The sequence below is a fragment of the Raphanus sativus genome, chromosome 4 (assembly GCF_000801105.2).
Source record: "Raphanus sativus cultivar WK10039 chromosome 4, ASM80110v3, whole genome shotgun sequence".
Taxonomy (NCBI): Eukaryota; Viridiplantae; Streptophyta; class Magnoliopsida; order Brassicales; family Brassicaceae; genus Raphanus; species Raphanus sativus.
This window is the reverse complement of record NC_079514.1, coordinates 20,441,242-20,462,139: the sequence shown is the minus strand read 5'-3', so window position 1 is coordinate 20,462,139 and position 20,898 is coordinate 20,441,242. Positions and strand designations below refer to the sequence as shown.

At 31.3% G+C, this 20,898-nt stretch overlaps 2 protein-coding genes and 1 pseudogene across 2 annotated transcripts; 1 reads left to right on the top strand and 2 right to left on the bottom strand.

Annotated features, from left to right (window-relative positions):
• The first annotated feature begins 3,384 nt into the window (after positions 1 to 3,384).
• LOC108836509 (uncharacterized) lies at positions 3,385 to 5,265 on the top strand. The gene is made up of 6 exons (XM_018609662.2): positions 3,385 to 3,555; positions 3,664 to 3,790; positions 3,868 to 4,037; positions 4,285 to 4,564; positions 4,663 to 4,829; positions 4,908 to 5,265. The coding sequence occupies exons 1-6, from the start codon at positions 3,411 to 3,413 to the stop codon at positions 5,069 to 5,071; spliced, it is 1,053 nt and encodes a 350-aa protein (XP_018465164.1). The 5' UTR covers positions 3,385 to 3,410; the 3' UTR covers positions 5,072 to 5,265.
• Positions 5,266 to 7,427: 2,162 nt separating this feature from the next.
• LOC108836510 (homeobox-leucine zipper protein HAT5-like) lies at positions 7,428 to 10,569 on the bottom strand (annotated as a pseudogene).
• Positions 10,570 to 10,801: 232 nt separating this feature from the next.
• Positions 10,802 to 19,594, bottom strand: LOC130511176 (mavicyanin-like). The gene is made up of 2 exons (XM_057008049.1): positions 19,429 to 19,594; positions 10,802 to 11,190 (listed from the first exon to the last, which is right to left on the bottom strand). Exons 1-2 carry the CDS (start codon positions 19,592 to 19,594, stop codon positions 10,802 to 10,804), a joined length of 555 nt encoding a protein of 184 aa, XP_056864029.1.
• Positions 19,595 to 20,898: the final 1,304 nt, after the last annotated feature.

Below are 20,898 nucleotides of genomic sequence, written 5' to 3'. Positions count from 1 at the left end.
GATCCATATTTTTTTGGATATTTAGGACACAAAAAAGACTTGAAATACCTAAAAACCAAAAAGAAAATACTGAAACACGGAAAAAGACCCGAAAGCCCAAACAAATACCCCAAAAATATCAAACTACCGAAAACGACCTAAAATCATGCTTGAAATCTGATCCGAGGAAACCGAAAATACAAAAATTTGTTTCTAAATACCCAAAATAGGGGTTTTTAATTAAAATTTTACTTGAGGCCCTCAACTAAAATCGAAGCCCTAAACTCAAACTTATAAAGTATTCTAATACGAAAAACAATATCTGAAATACTTAAATATATCTAGCATACACAAAATGTTTCAGATACTTGGATACCCGGTCATGTCTCAGGTAGGATATTGACTCGAAAAGAAACATGCAGATCCAGAAAAACGAATATGTATTTTGCCTTGGACCCGAACCCAAACTGTCCCTATATTTCCAAGTTGATTTCAATTTGATTTTACAGGTGAGGTAAAATATCCATGCATAAGAGAGAGAGTTACGTAAGATGTATATACAAAATTATAGATAAACTAATTCATAAATTATATAATTTCAAATAAATTCTCTAATTGGATATAATATGACTTTGTATCATAATTAGTACAACAATTTCAAAATACCAACTCACAAACTTTATTTACAATCCAAAAAAACCCGCGCTTTCGAAGCGCGGTTCAAGAACATTTATAAATTATAAACTTATTAAATTTTTCACATTGAAAATTTTGTTATCAATGATTTAAATATTTTGTTATAAAACGATATGAATGATCATAGAACCGTGTGATTATGAAGTTTCATTTAATAAATAACTATAAAATATAATATATAAAATATACTATTCTTAGAAAAGTAGGTTGTTCCATCTTAACTTATATTACACTTTTTATTAAACTAACTATCGAATTGATAAATAATGTACAAAAAAACAATCTCGCACTTTCCTTAAATAAAAGTTATGAAATTACCTAATATGATTAACGTATATATGAGAAGTAATTATTATGAATAATGAATATTTGATAACAATTTTTGTATCTTAGTTCTTTTATTATTTTATATTATTAAAAGATATTAAACAACCACATTAACTATATAATAAAAACATTTAATTTTTTTATTATATGTTATATTTTGAATTTTTCAAAAATGTTTATAAATAATTAGAAATTTGAAAATCTCACTTTGAAAATTTGTGATCAATAACTTAATTTGTTTTGTTAATAAGATACAAATAATCATAAAATTGTATTAATATGAATTTTTATTTAATAAATATTCAAATTAAATAATATATATATATATATATACTAACGATTTAAAGCAACAAAATTGGATGCATCAATTTTAGCCGTTCAGTTGAAACCTTTCAAAACTATGTGGAAGACTAAAGTCAAAGTAATTCAATTTTGGAAATAATAAGATGATGGTTCTAAAATCATTAAAATGGTTCTCAATGATGTGAAAGTTAAATATTAAAAAAAAATGTAGAACATGTTTTTGTAATAAAAGTGACTTATTAACCACATTACAATTTTTATATATATAAACAGGGTGATAAAAAATTTAAACCCAAATCGATCAGGCTCATCATAAATTCAAAATAGATTTCGGTCCACAATTATAATTACAAATGTTCAACCCAACATATCTATTATCTCCTATATATATTAAAGGAAACGCATTCTAAGAAATGTGTTCACACTATAATAGACATGTGGCCTTCTCACAATGATTTGAGAATGAGCATTCACACTCTTATCAATGTTTTCACACTCTATATAAATGTGTTCAAACTATGTATTTTATGTTTTGTTTTTAATATAAAATTCACATGTAAGGTTCCAAAAAAATATGAATTTAAAATCTAATTCTACAATATGATAATAAGACATGATAAAAAAACAATCTAAAACTAAATAATATCCAAATTAGGGCTGTTCAATATGCTAAAACCAAAGAGTACCGAACCGAACAAAAATATAAATTATGTTTTTTGTATATACCATCGTAACTAAATGGATGTGATTTTATAAAAACCGTAGGATTTGGAAATGGTTTGATTTATAACCGATTAAATTGAAACATGTAAATATGTATATATTTATAATGACGCATGAATATCTATTTGTTATATGAGTTGAACTATAATTATAATTTGTAAATGACTTGAATGACTTGAATTATAATTAAGTAACAATTTACTGCAAGTGTGGCTTCTTATTTTTTTAGTCTTTCTTTTTTATCTTTTTGCTTTATTTTAACAATAACTAAATTGAAGTAAAGATTATAAATTTGATGGACAACAATTAATTGAAATTCTTTACAACTTTTTTATCTTTAAATAAACAGAGTTGTGTTCAATCGAAGACATATTAATTTGATGAACACTAAATATGGAAGAATATAAAATCTTTTATTTCATGCTTTGTTTTGTTTTTTATTTTTATTTTCAAAATTTAGAGCTTTGATATTAATTCTAGATTTGATTATTTTATTAGATGATAGAAGCATTTTTTGTTTTTATTCTTTTATTTAAATATATAATATTTTTTAATAAATGACTTTTTGACAACATAACTCTAAAATTCATATAGTATATAATATGATCTCAAAGTAATTAATTATGTTTTTGGTATAAAACCGAATAAACTGAAAACCGACGGTATGTAAACCAAATCGAACCAAAGTAAATATGGATTTAGAATAGTAGTTATATTTTACTAACCGAAATATCGAAAAAACCGAACCAACCGAAACCAACCCGATATTCGGATTTAACACCCTTAATCCAAATGAAACCGAACTGTTGTTTCATTCTCCAAAATATAATAAAAATAACAATTTCATCCCGCGTAAGGCGCGAATCTTATTCTAGTTGAAGTTTACTTTCTATAATATGCACAATGACCTTCAATCTTTCATTATATAATATGTAATATTTATGACCGAAACTTTTACCATTCTACTATCTATAGATTAAAAATTCTAATTTTTATTAGTTCATTCGGATATCACCTAGTTGTTTATTAAAACAATCGGGGGACTTAGAAAAGCATAAAACAACAATAACCACAATAATCAATTGGTTATTTGATGATTAAATATTTAAATTGTCTTATGAATATTTCAACTAAAACCCTGGAGAATTTTAATGCCTTCTTCAATTCTCTACCTACCTGTCATCATACGTAGGTAGGACTTTAAGAGAATATCCTTTTGTAAAGAGCCTCAATCATTTTTCTCTTTACGAAATTTCAACTTCAACCTAGAAAAACGTGTAGAAAAACGTTTTATATTAGTAACTAACTCAATAGGTACCCTGATGCGTCCATCTATATAAATGCAAAGACTCTCTAAGACCCAAAACCAGATCACAGCAAAAATGGATAGTCACAAAAGGAGTTTGGGTTTCATATCTCTCGCTTTTCTCTTCTTCACTTGCTCTTCTGCTGAGCTCCTCATTCAACAGGTCACAGAAGGCAGAGGAACAGAGAACAACAGTACTTATAATGTCGAGGCGCATCTTGGTAAGCTTGGTGTTAGAGATCATGTTTTTTTTAATTTTTTTTTGGATTTTCATGGTAAAAGACTGAACTTCTTTTCTTAATTTTCTTGGGAACTTTCTTTATTCACAGGAGAGACAAGAGCGTTTAGAGAGGAGCGACCATCAAGTAAGATAGTCACAATAGCAGGGTACTCCGTGATTAAAGGGAGATTCGAACCCTACGAATCCTCTGTTTTTGAAGCTGCTGGTTACAAATGGTATAAAGAAATCTTACGTTCTTTTTGTTATTTATTTAACTCAATTATTAATTAAAATGATTTTTATGACAAAAAAGGAGATTAGTTTTGTACGTGATTGGTAATAAGAACGACGGTGGAGCTGGCCATATATCACTTTACGCGAGAATCGAAGGCGCTGAATCTCTTCCTTATGGTTGGGAAGTCAATGTTGATCTCAAACTCTTTGTCCACAATCCCAAGACCCATAAGTACTTGACTGTCACAGGTATGTTTTCATCATTTATTTACAAAGACTTATACAATATGCTATATGGATACTATTGGATCCATTCCATTTTTTCACATTCTGCTAGCTATATTTTCATCTTCCACAACTTATAAATGTGCTATGGATATAACTAGATCCATTCCATTTTTCATATTTTGCTAGCTACATCTATTTGGAGAAGTTTGTAGAGATTATTCTATAAACCGAGTTGATTGATATTTCCCCCACTAATTATGGATCACAGATGGAACCGTGAAGCGATACAATGCTGCAAAAAAGGAGTGGGGATTTGGAAAATTGATCCCTCTTTCAACATTCGAGAATACTAACAATGGGTACATTGTGCAAGACACTTGTTCTTTTGGTGCTGAGATCCTCATTGTTAAACCTGCCGAGATACAAGAGAAAGTCACATTCATATCAAACCCTCCAAACAATATTTTCACTTGGAAGATACTTCGTTTCTCCAGCTTGGAAGATAAATTTTACTATTCTGCCGATTTTCTCGTTGGAGACCGATACTGGTTAGTACTTGATCTCAAATCATGCATCTGTCATTTGAATCCATGCAGTGGCGAAGTGTAATAATTAACGTTCTTTTGGTTGATATATAATCAATCAGGAGATTAGGCTTTAACCCGAAAGGGGATGGAGATGGACGACCACATGCACTTCCACTCTTCCTATTTGCTCAAGGCTTTAAGGAAAACGCAGTTGCTACAAACACTTGGGGAGCAGTTAACTTGCGGTTGAAGAATCAGCGAAACTCCAACCACAGACAATTATATTGTAAGAAACTAACCAAAAGAAAGAAGAAACAGTGGCTGAAATTAATAACTGATATTTTTTCTGTGGGAATGTATGCAGCTGCAGCTTGGTACCCGATTCGAAGTGATTATGGTGTGGGAGTGAACAATATCATATTGTTAGCAGATTTAAAGGATCCATCGAAAGGGTATTTGGTGAATGATGCCATTATCTTTGAAGCTGAAATGGTTAAGGTCTCTGTGACCAATATCGTCTCAGCTTAGTAATCTCTACATCTTTTTCATATATATGGGTCAAACAACCTTATAAATAAAGAGACGCTTAATGAGATTGTAATAAGATGAAATTATCGATGCTTGTGTGATGTAGTCGTCATTTCTGTCCTTGGAGTGTGTTTTATTTTCTGCTTTGTTATCAATGAAACTAGACCTTGACCCGCCCAGCCGGGCAGATATTATTTTATGTTTTTAGTTTTTTATTTATACAAAATGATATATTTGTAATATTTAGACATAAATTTAGATTGGAAATTAATATTTATAGTTATAATAAAAATTAAGATTAAATGTTTAACAAAATATTTTGATATAAATTTTAAATTTTCTAATTAAAATAATATAGAGGTTGGTCATAATTTTTTCCAATTTCAAAATCTTAACATTCTTTAAAAAATATAAATGAATAAAATATAATTTTGCGCTGTTATTGTTTATTTCTATAGCTTGACCCGTGGCCGTATAAATATTTGTTTTCACTAAATTTTTTCTTTGTACTACTGATAATATATATATATATATATATATATATATATATATATATTTCTGTAAATTATATGTATTACATTATTGTTAATATAACATTTTAAAACAACAATTTATTTATTACTTAGATATGAAAAAAATGTAAAGATAATTTATTATTCCCCAAATTTTATAAGTTAGCGTAATTATAGGATAAGTTTCTGGGTTTTATAGGTATATTAAATATTTAAGAGTAATTATAGGTTAGAACTTATTGTCAGCAAATATATTCTGTTTAGATGTTGAATTTATTTTGGCTAAAGAAAAAAATTTAATAATCATGTATTGGTATATGTGATTTATCTCTATCATTGATTAAGTCATTAAAAATAAAATAAATAACTTCCTTCTCTCTGAATATGTTGTTTCCGTTTTTTAAGGAAAAATCAGAGTGAAAAAACATGCATTTAATAATCTGAAAAGACAAGATTTTTTTTTAGGAATGTTAATTAATAGGATCAGTGGCATGGAAGTGTAATTAACATTGAAAATTCAGAGGCATTTCCTAAGTGTAGTTCTCTTTTAATAATAGAGATGAAACTTCCATGGTGTAAAGTATTTTTTAAAAGATGTTGGGAATGATTGTTTGGTTATATGGATAAAACCAGCCTAATTTAAGACATTATTAAGTCTTTAATTTGGTTTACACATGTGGTTTCATGTTCTCCTAGCTAAAGTTTGGCAGAAGCTATAAGAAACAAAAGACTAAATATATGGTTAAAAAAAATTCTTTGATAAAATTCGAAATTATTAACGAGATTATGAAAACAAAACTAGCATTTCTAACTAACGTACTCATTGCAGAAATAAGTACTAACTAAATCGTTATATTTAGGGGAAATTGCCACTAATACCACTTTCAAGGTACCACTTTTCAATTACACACTAACCAACTATACCACTAGATTTTTAATAGCAAAATGACCACTATGTCCCTAATTAATTAAATCTAAAACCATCGACGAAGTCACATTTGACGAAAAGAAGAGTACGACTTCATCTTCTTCCTTGCAGTCACCAAGCTTCATCTGCGACCATGGCCGTTCTGTGTCTCTGAGCTCGGGTTGTGTCCTCCGTTCATCCGCCCTAACCACTGCTGCTTCCATCTCGCGCCATCTCCTCAGTCCAAGCCGTATCGTCATTCCGAGAGCTCACATCGAGCAGTACAGATTGATGACAAAAATCATAAGCAAGATGCAGCGGTTCGGAGCCGTTTGGAGTCTAATCGAGGAGATGAGGAAGGAGAATTCTCACCTGATCGAGCCAGAGCTGTTCGCCGTTCTCGCCGCCAAAGGCGTCGAGGTGTGTTATACATTGTATCGATTAGGTGATCTTCTTGATTTAGATTCGGAATTGGGATTTTTAATGTCTTTGGTGGTTGTGATGGTGTGTGATAGATAACGTATGTAAGTGCGATTAAGCTGATGCACGAGAAGACTAAGTTTCGTCTGCACTCTCACGTGCCGTACGGATCCGGCAGTGGTCAGCAATCAGTCACTGGTTTTCCAGGCGTCGTTGATTCAACCAGCTACTGGGTACTTCCTTTGTTCCTTTACAACTATATAGAAGATCGTTTTAGTTTTTTGTGTCTTTCGATAGAAATTAGAACAACACATTAACTTGCAATTTCATATCTGAAGTTATGGTTTAACGAAACCATGAAATAAAGAGGCTTTATGGGCAGTGTTGTGTGCTCTGTTCAAGGAAGTTGAGAGTTGTACTCTCCAAGTAACTTTTACTTAAAAGAGAAACATATGATTTTTGTGACGCTTTAGTTGTTTGTATCTAAGTTTGCTTCTGATTCTTTTCATCTCAAGATTCATATTCAGGCATAAACTTATGGAGTGGTTGGGTATGAAGGTTTCGTTTATTTCCTGAGTTGTATCTACACTGGGCGGTTAAAGCCATTTCCTTTGGAGGTTTCCATTTGTGTTGACTCTGTTTGTGCTCATGATTCTTGTCGACCTGCTATTGATTTCATCATTGAGTTGATGTATGCTTCATCCATTCTCCAAGTGCCTGAGCTTGTTTCATCTTTTCAGGTGTGTAAATGAAGTTTTCTCTTTGTCTTCTTGATTCAGAGATTGTTTAATTTTAACAGTTTATGTTGTGTGTTTGCAGCGGAGGCTTTGTAACTTTGTGGAGAAGTAAAAGCCATGAAAATGTTTGATCTGATCATCTGGTGTCTCTTTATAAAGACATATAAATCTCTTGTAATAAGTGTTTCTTCACGAAACTAGTATTTTCTGAGTTTTATAAAGGTTTATCAGGGGTTGTAAGATATATAATCTCTTCATGAAACTAGTATATATGAGTTTTATAAAGGTTTATAAGGGGTTATAAGTTATATAATATCTTCATAAAACTAGTATATCTGAGTTTTATAAGGGTTTATAAGGGGTTATAAGTTATATAATCTCTTCATAATACTAGTATTTTCTGAGTTTTATATAGGTTTATCAGGGGTTATAAGTTATGTAATCTCTTCATGAAACTAGTATATCTGAGTTTTATAAGGGTTTATAAAGGGTTATAAGTTATATAATCTCTTCATGAAACTAGTATATCTGAGTTTTATAACGGTTTTTAAGGGGTTATAAGTTATATAATCTCTTCATAAAACTAGTATTTTCTGAGTTTTATAAACTCTTATAAATTATTTACAAATGATTTTACATACCTTTATAAATTGTTTTATAACTTTATATGCCTTGATAAATGATATATAAGCTAATTGATTAAGGTTTCTATGTTAATGTATAAAACTTTATGAAAATAATCATAATGGTTTAAAAGCTAACGCCTTATAAGTTAATTTAAAAACTGATTTCTAAACTAATTAAGGGTTTAGAAGTTTACTTATTAAATATAAATATACATTTTATTTATTATTAATTCCTTATTTTAGTTGTGTATATAGTCTTATAGATTAACTCTTATAATGGTTATATAAACCTTATAAAATATTAACAAACCCTTATAGAACCTTTGAAAAACTTAATGTACCCTTTAAAATAGTATTTGTAATATATAAAGCCTTATAAAAGACTAAGAATCATTTATAGTGACTTTATAAGTATTTATAAATTATACCCCATTATAAATAATTTATAAACTATTATAAATAAAGGGTTAATAAATAATTTATAAACGTGGCAGATTCTAAGGTACATGCGGACAACAAGTAAGGGTCCACCGCTTCAGAAATTTTACATACCTTTATAAATTGTTTTATAATCCTTTATAATGGTGTATAAACTTTATAATTTATTATTATAAACCCTAATAAATTATTATACAAATCAATATAAATTGTTTATAAGGCTCTAAATGGTTATAGACTCTTTTAGTTGATTTATAAACCTATACAACTTTTATAATACCCCTATAAATTGAATATAAGTTTTCATAAAGTTTTTATAAACCCTTATTAATAGTATATATACCCCTTATAAATTATTTATAAACTTTCATAACTTTCTTATAAACATATATAAATGGTATATAGATTTTATAACTTGTTTTATATGCCTATTAATGGTTTATTTAATCTTACAAATAATTTTACATACCCTTATAAATTGTTTGATATTGGTGTATAAACTTTATAAATTATTTTGATAAACCCTTATAAATTATTTACATACTCTTATAAACCCTTATAAGTTATTATACAAACCATTATAAATTGTTTTATAAGGCTTTTTAAATGGTTATAGACTCTTTTAGTTGATTCTAAACCTATATAACTCTAATAATACAATGGAGAAGCTCTCTTGAAAATTGGAAACAAATTGATTTATAAACTCTTATAAAGTTTTGTATAAACACCATATGAATTGATTTATGAACTCTTGTAAATAAAGGAGAGTTAATTATGATCAGTAATGTTTTAATATGATCTGAGGAGATGGTTGTCCTTGAGGATGGAGTCGTAGTTAGAGAGGAGTTGGTCATAAGAGGACTTTAGGAGATTGAAGTCTCTCTCGAGCTGCTTGGTTTTCCAACGAGCACGCCGGTTTTGAAACCAGACGGAAACTTGCCTAGGCTGAAGACCAAGCATCTTGGCAAGCTGAGTCTTGCGCTCTGGCTCCAGCTTGTTCTCTGTCTCGAAGCTTTTCTCCAGTAGAGGTACCTTTGAAATCATCAATAATAATTTTCCAATTAAGAATACTCTTTCTCAACTACCAGATACATAAAAACAGAAAAATAAAAACCTGTTCATGAGTAAGGTTGTCGGGTGTTTGCTCGTCATAATAGTCGTCTGTCGTAGAGAAGATCGTCAGGGGAGCAATAGAAAGGTCTTCTCTTTGATGATTCCTCCATGTTCATCATCAATCCTGCTCCATTCCAAATCAGAGACCAAAGTTAATACTAACTTCTTGGCATGTATTTAAATTTCATATACAAAAGCCAAAAGTCAAAGTTCAATAATGAGTGAAAAACAGAGAAAATAATAACCTTGGACGATTGGATTAAGATTACCGATGAACAACATGATTTGGATTCCATCAAAATCATGCTACACAAAATCAAAATCAAAACCACTTGAATCATTCCCAATTATCGAAACAAAAACCAAATTCTCTTCAAATCAGGAAGAATCAAGCACCTGAAACACTAAGAAGTTACGAGCCTTTAGAAGTATCCATATCGATCGGAGCTTCCCATTGCACTGTTCCCAATTTACAACCCTATTTTCGATACGCAACTGGTAATCAAACGAGTAAAACGAAGCTGTACCACGACGACGACGGCGGGACTCGTTGAAGACGACGGCAGCCAAGCGATGACGATGTCGATGTCGATGACGATCAACGGAGAGGCAATGACGATCAACGGAAAGTGAGGAGATCTAGCGATGTCAATGAAACTGAAGAGATCGGAGAGGCGATGGAGATGAGATATACGGAGATAGAAGATGACAATGAAAGGGTTAGTTTAGTCTTTAAACCATTCATCAATGTGGTATTTTTGAAAAGTCTATTTAATTGGTGGTATATGTGAATTGTGGTATCTAACATAGTGTATTTTTGAAATTTCCCTTATATTTATATACTTTTTCTTTTTTATTATTGATGGATCATTTCTACATTTTGAATCAAATCAAGGGGGGAAAGAACAATACGGTAGAAAGACGAAAACATAACAAAAAACATTTATGCAATCATTGCAACGTTTAGATAATCCTAATTAAGAAATAAAATTTGCAAAAACCAAAAAGACAAGGAGATACACCACAGCTGCCGCTGCACTCGGGAGAGAAGCCGCATGGTTAGGAGATGGACCGGGGACTCCGGCTGCAGGAATGGTAGTAGTCGACGGAGGAGACAAGGAGGAGGAAATCGGTGGATCAGAGAGTGGCGTGAAGGAGACGGGGTGAGTGACATTGAGTTCAAGCTTCTGACCGGCCACACAATGACCGGGAACGCCGCATAAGAAGAAATGGTGGCCGTGGTTGGTGAGTGTGACTGAGTCATTTCCGGTGGTGAAGGTGGAGATCGGGTTTGAGTTGTTGCAGCTTCTATACATTGCGTGCGTCACTCTCATCACGTTGTGGAACTGTGGGTTGTATTGAAACACTGTCAAAATGAAATAATTTTTCAGATCAGTTCTAAACTTAAAAGTCATTCATACTTTGAGCAAATGTGAAAAAAAAGTTGGAGTGCTGGACACTAGAACCCAGTTTCCTGCTTATAAAACGAACTATTCCCTAAGTTTTATTTTTATTATTTTTATGTTTTATGCACACATATAAAAAAACATTTAATTTTATTTATTTAAAAAAAAATAAAACATATTACCTATACACTTAACCATATATAAATCAATAGATAAATAAATTGAAAAATATTGTTAAAATTTTTTTCATTAAAACGATATTTATTTTGAAATAAAAATTTCATTTCTCAATGATAATTAAACCGAAACGGATAAAGTATTACAATTACAAAAGTTTTTAGTTATGTAGGAAACCCTAAAACGATATTAATTCAAAGAACCAATGTGGAAAAATTATAGTTAATCAATACAATATGATTAACGGATAGAGTATAGTTAATGTTGTGATGCTACGGCTAAAAACGGATATGATCTGTTCATCTTATATACTACTAGTACCGGGTTCGTATATTTTATTTTAACATGAATCTACAATTCATTTTATTGTTTTAGTAAAGAAAATATATTCTAAAAATATGAAAATAAAAATATGTTGAAAGAAAATGATACTTTTTTTTTATCTATTTGATATTAATTAACGACCATAGTTTATTACTTTGAGGCATTCTTTAATCCCTTTTTTTGTTAACTTAACATTTTTACCAAAAAAGAAAAAGTTTATTACTTTGTTTTGAAGTTGTTAAGTTCAAAGTGGAATAGCATAAGTGGTTGTTACTAATTGATTCAATAAGAAGAAAATAAAATTGATAGTCGTAACAAAGTTAATTTAGTGTAAATTCAAACATAGATATTTTATTTAGAAAACATTTATACTGTTAAATACCATGTAGATTGTATACAGAAGAAACATCATTTGAATTTAAACGTGTGTAAATGTAAGAGCACGAGAAATGAGATAATATGGTGCCCACCCCACCCCGACCAAGGAAGTTGTTACAGAATAAACTTATAGCTCAGTTTTTCAAAATACTCAAATGTGGTTAAATTCTTTAGTTTACATGTTGAGCAGCACAGAGGATTGATTTTTTTTTTTTGTATTATCATCAGATGGCATTAGCTAAAGAATCGAACATTTATTTTTGTTCCTAGTGAGATACGTTTATAACGCTAAGATTAGGTTATTTGTTTACTGGAAATTTTGCTGATAATAAAAAGAACAAAAGATTCTGAATAATTGTAACCAAAAAAAAATGAAAGAAACGTTTTTAATCTATCCAAAATGTAGTCACTCTTGGTGCCTAGGAGTGTGCTCTTTGAGCCTTTGTTACATCAAATTTGTCCTGTAAATATTTCTAGTTAAACTCACGACAAAGTTTGATGATATGAAAGTTGGCTTTCTATTCAGATTGAGTTTGCTTCTTGTGGTTCCAGTACCCTACCAGTTTATGGTTTGGGTCGAGAGCTTCAATTGCCTGTAGAGAAATGATTACCTTGTGTAAAGAGTAAAGCTCCTTCAACAGGTTATATAGAAGAAGACTTGGTCCTAAACGTTTACCTCACTACAAGAAAACACGTCTATTGCAAGGAAAATTTGCGAGTGAAAATTTCCCTTGCAAATTTGCGACTGATTTGCAACAGAATTGTAAGCAAAATTAAAACACTCGCAAATCTCTCGCAAATTTGCAAGGAAATATTTTCCACGCAAATTTGCAAGGAAGTTGCGAGGGAAAATACAGAGTCCTCGCAAATCCCTTGCAAATTTGCGAGCAAATTTTTCACTCGCAAATTTGCAAGGGATTTGCAAGAGTTTCGTTTGTCTATCTTGTCTCCTCACAAATTTGCAAGAAATTTTCGAGCGTTCTCTTGCAATTCCCTTGCAAATGCATATACTCTAAACCCTATACATAACAATATAATCCAAATCTCTAATTTTAAAACTAAATTTAATGTTTTAAGAGTTCAACAGTCAATCTTAAACATACAATTTACAAGAAAAAAATTTCAAAATTTAATCTCAAATATTATACTAAACCTAAACATAATACTCAAACATTATATATATCATAAAACATCAAACTTTCAACCAGTATATATATATATATATATATATATATATATATATATATATATATATTAAATTAAATCTGATATTTTAAAATTAAGTTCAAAATTTTAAACATCTACAGAAATTTCTAAATTTATTATTATATATATAAATTAATGAATTAAAATATATAAATACAGACTTTATTTTGCATCATCAATTTGCAAGGGAATTGCAAGAAATACCTCGCAATTCCCTCGCAAATTTACAAGGGAAACATTTTCCTCGCAAATTTGCAAGAGATTTGCCAAGCGTTATCTTGCAATTCCCTTGAAAATGCTTATACTCTAAACCCTATACATAAAAATATAATCCAAATCCCTAAATTTAAATAGTAAATTTAATGTTTCAAGAGTTCAACAATCAATCTTAAACATACACTTTACAAAAAAGTTTCAAAATTTAATCTCAAATATTGAACTAAACCCTAAACATAATACTCAAAACTTATTATATATATATATATATATATATATATATCATAAAACATCAAACTTTCAAACAATATATGTTAAATAATTAAATCTGATATTTCCAAATTAAGTTCAATATTTTAAACATCTACAGAATTTTTCAATTTATTATTATATATATAAATGAATGAATTAAAATATAAATAAAAAAATTATTTTGTGTCATCAATTTGCAACGGAATTGCAAGAACTACCTCGCAATTCCCTCGCAAATTTGCAAGAGAAACAAGTTCCTCGCAAATTTGCAAGGGATTTGCGAGCGTTCTCTTGCAATTCCCTTGCAAATGCTTATACTCTAAACCCTATACATAACAATATAATCTGAATCCCTAAATTTAAATAGTAAATTTAATGTTTCAAGAGTTCAACAATCAATCTTAAACATACACTTTACAAAAAAGTTTCAAAATTTAATCTCAAATATTATAATAAACCCTAAACATAATACTCAAACCTTATATATATCATAAAACATCAAACTTTCAAACCAATATATATATATATATAATTAAATCTGATATTTTCAAATAAAGTTTCAAAATTTGAAACATCTACAGAAATTTTCAATTTATTATTATTATATATATATATATATAAATTAATGAATTAAAATATATAAATACAAATTTTATTTTGTATCATCAATTTGCAACGGAATTGCAAAGAACTACCTCGCAATTCCCTCGCAAATTTGCAAGGGATTTGCGAGCGTTCTCTTTGCAATTCCCTTGCAAATCCTTATACTCTAAATCCCTATACATAACAATATAATTCAAATCCCTAAATTTAAATTCTAAATTTAATGTTTTAAGAGTTCAACAATCAATCTTAAATATACATTTTACAAAGAAAAAAAATTCAAAATTTAATCTCAGCTATTATACCCTAAACATAATACTTGAGACCATAAACATCAAACTTTAAACCAATATATGTATATATTTACATGATTAAATTTAATATTTTCAAATTAACATTAAAAATTGTAAGCATATACATAAACTTATATTTTATTACATATATATAATAATTAATAGTTTAAAAAATATATAACAATTTAAAAGAAAATAATTATTTTTGATTGGTTAAATTGCATATTTTTGAATTACCGATTTGCAAGGGAATTGCAGGGATTAATTGCAATTCCGTCGCAAATCTTTATATTAAATTAAAAAGAAAATGCTTGTTTCTGATTGGTTGGAATTGTTTGGCAAGGATCACCCTTATGCAAAATCTCACCCTCCGTATCAACCTTCTCTTATTAATCCAATGGACCACAATTTTCTTTATTCTTTATTATTTTTTCTTCTTCACGGGACATCTCTCACTTTTAAAAGATCTCTGGCTTCTCTTCCTCATCATCTCTTCTCCTCCTTTATTCTCTCTCCCTCTCTTGTAACTTGTTAAGGATTTTAATCTACTGTGAGACAGGTGACCGGAGGCGAGGGGCTGGGTCGATGAGAGCTTGGTCTGATTCAACAAAGATGGGTTGACCGGAGATTTTCCGTGGATGGTGGTGACCGGAGATTCGCCGTGGATGGTGGTGAAGATGGTCGCAGAAGACTTGGAGTGGAGGTCGTCACCGGACGAGTTGATGGGACGCGAAGAGGTGCGAGAGTAATCCGAGAGATGGTGGCCGCTCTGCGGCGGAGGAGGCGTGCGAGGAATAGGATCTTTTTTTAGGCTTTTCTAGATTTATTCTAAAGTGGTTTATTCTGTAAACCGGTTTATTTTTATAACCGAGATTATTTGTAAACCGAAATTTTAATAATATACAACATTAAATATCTTAACCAATTATATTAATAAACAAAAACCGTTTTAATTGATATTTTTACTGAATGTTATGGTAAAATCAAAATTAAGAATTATAAAACCTATTTTATTATAATTACTTTAATTATATTTTTCTTGCAAATTCGTTGCAAATTTGCAAGGGATTTAAATTCATTGCAAATTTGCAAGAGAAATATTTTCTTGCTAATTTGCGAGGAATTTATATCCGTTGCAAAATTGCTAGGAACATAAATCCGTTGCAAAATTTGCGAGGAACTTAAATTCGTTGCAAATTTGCGGGGAACATAAATCCGTTGCAAATTTGCGAGAGATTTGCGAGCAATTTTGATTTGCAAGCAAGGATTTGCAAGGGAACGAGTTTCCTCGCAATTCTATTGCAAATTGCGATTTGCAAGAGAACTGCAATGGTTTATTTCCTTGCAAACAGTGATGTTTCTTGTAGTGCCTGATGCAGACTTCACACGCAGTGTATAATGGCTCTTGCGGAACCTGTATGGAGATAGTGAAGCTTCTGTCTCCAGCTTTAGCGCATATCTCAAGCTTCTGTCTCCAGCTCAACCGAGGGTTATCCGAGTCATACAGATGGCCCTTAAGCGTTCCTTTTTCCATATACTCATACAAAACGATCATCTTGCTGTCCTCATTGCAATACATGATCAAAGAAACCAAATGAATGCGTCTGAACTGAGACAACATTTTGATCTATGTCCTGAATTTTTTCGATGTAAAGCTATATAGATCTGATTACTATTTCGGTGTTTGGAATTTTTCTTAAAAAAGACATTACATTCTGTGTTTGGAGATCCTTACCGTCCAAATAAATTGATTGATTCTGGTAAGATACCATATAGTAAGAAAGCTTTCTTTCCTCATTTGCACTTTATCTCAAGGACGTTGCACTCAAAACAAAAGAGAAGAGTTCGATCCAATTAATATTTTTAACATATTCAGTTGTTCATCAGTGCAAGAGCAGAGAAGTTGGTTTCAAACCTTTGGATATGGCACCAGCGGAAGTGAAAGTAATACTCGGTCAAGAAACGCACTAACAGATGGGTTACGTGAAAATGGTCACCTGTAGGGCAATATGATATAAGCATTTCGCTCAGACAGTTTTAACATTTCAATCTTTTTAACGCCACCATATTTTGTAGACGTTGAGTATGAACTCATGAATCTTTGTACGGAGACTAATCTTGTGGTGATTAAACTCCGTACATGATTTCTAACATGAAGAAAAATATAAATTATTTGCACGGTACCAAAAGTTATAACTCCTTAATTTGTGACATAACATTGTCTGAAAACACTCTCATGGTCAAAAAGAAATGTGTTCATGGGGTAGCATTTAGGAGAAATAAACAGAGTTTAGGATATCACATCAAGCAATGAGGTTAAAAAGGAGACCTTGACTTTGCCTATTTGTTGTTAGAAAACTTAGGAGTGGAAGTATCAAACCTTGGGTGGGAGAAGGTGCTGGAGCTATAGAGATGTCGTGCGTAGAGGAAAAGATTGGACCGTGGTGAGGGAGCATGGTGTGATGACGGAGGAGGAGTCATTGAACCTATAGCAACAAAAACATACCAAAATGAGAGAATCAATATCACTGAGAAGGAGCATGGCCAATCTAAGTATCTCAGAGGCTATGGTAAAGTGGAGACCTTTACGGTTTAACTTCTTTGGTGTTGGTGGTGGTGAAGGAGCTGCACTATATTTGATCCTCTTTCGATCTTGATGATGTCTATGATACAAAGTAGGAGGTGATGATGAAGAATGATGGTGTACATCACTCGGAGTAGAATTTGGCGGAGTAGTAGATGGAGATGTATGATGATGAGAGTGTCCATTGAACTTTGGGGCTGAGGGTGCAATCAAAGGAGGAGAAGCTGTAATGTAATAACAACATGAATTAGTCTTCTCTTGAGACAAGTAAATAAGAGTTAACTTAAATGATTGATGCCTCAAAAATATCAAACCTATATGTGGTAAGACATAGGCTGGGCGCAGGACAAGTACTTGCCAATTTTTGGATACTTGTTATTTGACTTGACTTGTTCAAGTAATTCCATTTACTACTTGTACTTGACTTACTTGTAACGAGTACTTGTCTTACCAAGTACTTGCAAAAAAAAAATTGATACTTGCAAGTTATTTGATTTGCCTTGTTACTTGACAAATCAAATAATTGTCTCTCATTACTTGTAAGATAAACATACAATTACATACAAAAAGATACACATATTTCAAATTTAACATCTAAAAATCATATGAACTCTCAAAGAAGTAGACAAAAATAAAAATAAAGTTTGAAATATTAAAAACCCACATGAAACTCATTTTCTCGTGACAAAAAAAAAACTCATTTTCTCGTTTTTTATGCTCCTTTCTATTTTGATGCTCTATATATTGGCAAAATTAACGGTAAATGTGGATTTTTGATTCTTTTAAAGAAAAATGAGTTTTATTATCTTATCCAATAACGGCTTGTCTAGTATATTAAGATAATATTGATATTATTGTAGTAAAAATGAAAGACAAATATTATTTTGTAAGTAACAAATATTATTTATATAGCAAGTAACGAGTAACAAGGCAAGTACCAAAAACCTAAACGATACTTGATACTTGCCTTGCTCTTGCAAGTAGTGAACTTCTTTGCCTTGTTACTTGCCTTGCCAATGTCAAGTACTTTCCTTTTCAAGGAGAATACGGATCAAATCACGAGTATAAGGCGGATATCGTCGAGTAATGATGCCCAGCTTAGACAGGTAAGCATTTAGCAGTTTCATTTGATGGTGCAGCAACCGAACTTTTGGTGGCTACAACAACCTTTGGTTCCAAACCTGACAATACTAATTTCTCATCGAGGAGCTCCACAAGGTCGCTGAATACACTCAGGCATGCGGGTCTGTCCCGGTAAAGTCGAGCTTTTGGACAGTCGGACGTCAACAATTAAATGTCATTTTGCAACCTCTATAGCCTCCTCCTTTCCACAGATGAAAATAGCAATTTCCTCTGCTCACATAATAAAAATAAATAAAATTTTAATAGCACTACACAAAGTTATAGACTTGTATCATGACCTTCATCACATAATAAACTTTTGTAAAGTTTGATATAGAGACAACTAAGGGTTAAGAGAAAGTGTTTTCCTATTCCAAGCTTTTTCCTCTGCTCTCTACCGAAGACAAATAACGTTATATTTATTAAACTGGATTCACAATTCCTAAAATTAGATATCTCAGAATAGCAGGAAGTAGTCAACAACAGAGAGAATGAACATTTTCCCTAACCACACACAGACTTAGTACTTCAGGGAAGCCAGTTAATAAACCTGAAGATGTAAGCTAGATGTATGTAAACAGACGTAAGGTCAGACGACGACAACCTAACTACTGTGGGGATATACGTGAAGCAAGTAATGAGTTCAGAATTCAGTCAGGAGGCGTTGACTGGATTTGGTTTTCTCGGTGTAAGTGGTCGGTAAACATGAACTTACCCCTTTTCTCTGCAATGACCTCACTTCAATTCTGAGGAAAGAATCTGGGAATTGACCACTTTTGAGTATTTTCTGGAGAAATCTTGGAAAAAAACATTAGCAAACAGACGAACTGATTAGGCGACAGAACTCACCGAAACTCAACGTTAATGACTTCTCGAGTGAAATTGATCGGAGGAAAGACTTGAAAGAGACATTTAAGAAGAGGTAATGGGCTTTAACAAAAAAAAAGAGGTAATGGCTTTAATTGATTCAACTCAGAAGTTACCTCGCCGAACCTAGGCGAAGAGGAAAAGGTACGGCGGTGGTTTCAAATTGTGGTACTCACATACAGTATCACCAATGTGGAAAGTTTTGGTAGAAGCCCATAGCTTATAGTCTACGTTGGCTATGGTTGTCCAGCCTGCTGAGTCGCCAACTTTGTACACCGCTGCTTTACTCAGCCGTAGCATCACCACAATACATGCCAAGGCCACCAGTATCCTCACTGCCATTTTCTCACTCTTCTTGTTTGATATCTGGTCGAAAGCCCCACAAGTGTGTATATAATGATGTATGAAACTAGTGGTGTGTATATGTACAAAGAAGCCACTTGATTAGTTTTGGTTAGTTGGCTAATTTAGAGAAAGAAGTGACTAAAAAGCAAAATACCTACAAAGAATGCTTACTTGTTTATATCTTATTAGTGTTAGACTTGATTTCTTAAGAAATCTCCAACTTCATTCCATTTTTTTTAAATAGAGTAAAAGTGAATATAGAATAAAAAAATGTTTTAATTCTATTATATTTTTCATTTCAAAATGGAGTTTACTCTATAAATAGAGTAATCTATTTTTTGTTTATTCATTACTCTATTATGAAATGAAAAATAAAAGGGTTGAAATATTTTTACTTTATAATCATTTTACTTCATTTTAAGGGAACAAATAGAGTTTTACGTTAAAAATTATCTTGTACTTGGAATATCTGAAGACTTTTTTCTGAAACACAAAACTTAATTATATTAGAAACTTAGGTGGAGGCCATAAATGCCTCAGTAACGGCCAATATCTGTTTTGCAAGCTCATCAGCTGCAGACTTATTTTCCTTAGCGATCCATGAAAAAGAAGCAGATTCAAAAATAAACTAGCAATAAGAATGATGTCAGCAACAACACCATAATGCTCTGGATTTGCATTGCCGTTGAGAATGCTGGTGATGAGGAGTTTTGAGTCAGATTCCGCACAAAGATTCTTGAAGTTCAGAACTCTGCAGTTTGATAACGCTTCTATTTGGAATATCCGAAGATTATATCACTTAAATATATTTCCTGCGCCAACTATTTTTTGTGGTCTTTACATAGTAAAGTCAATGCACCCATTACCAGATTATTTGAAATTAGAAAACATATGAATCGTGATACAAATTAAAAATACTAACAAACAAAGATTTTGATCAATGGCCCCTTCTAAAAGAGACTGCCCTTAGAATTCTATTAAGTGAAGTCATTTAACAGCTGATAGACACAAGTTATGACAACCCTCAAACGAGGGAAGCATCTGAACGTTTCAGTATTACTCCGACTCAAAATTAAAATTTGTATTAAAATTTGTTATAGATGAATGATTTAGAAGAACCATCTTGCAGAAGTGATATTAAAGCATGATTATTGGAGAGTTCTTAGGACGGGGTTCTTAGCGGATCTTATTTAAGAACATGCTCTTAGGTTTTTTAGTTAAAAGTTAAAAAATAATTTTTTATATTCTGCTAAAAACCCCATCCTAAGAACTTCCCAATAAACATGCTATAAGGAACCTCA

Bases quoted from the DNA above. Each gene is read 5' to 3' on its own strand.
- LOC108836509 (XM_018609662.2), top strand. From the start codon at position 3,411: ATGGATAGTCACAAAAGGAGTTTGGGTTTCATATCTCTCGCTTTTCTC. The intron at 3,791-3,867 runs GTATAAAGAAAT...ATGACAAAAAAG, and splicing joins GAAGCTGCTGGTTACAAATG to GAGATTAGTTTTGTACGTGA. The intron at 4,830-4,907 runs GTAAGAAACTAA...GAATGTATGCAG, and splicing joins CAACCACAGACAATTATATT to CTGCAGCTTGGTACCCGATT.
- LOC130511176 (XM_057008049.1), bottom strand. From the start codon at position 19,594: ATGGCAGTGAGGATACTGGTGGCCTTGGCATGTATTGTGGTGATGCTA. The intron at 11,191-19,428 runs GTGAGTACCACA...TCATTTTGACAG, and splicing joins CCACATTGGTGATACTGTAT to TGTTTCAATACAACCCACAG.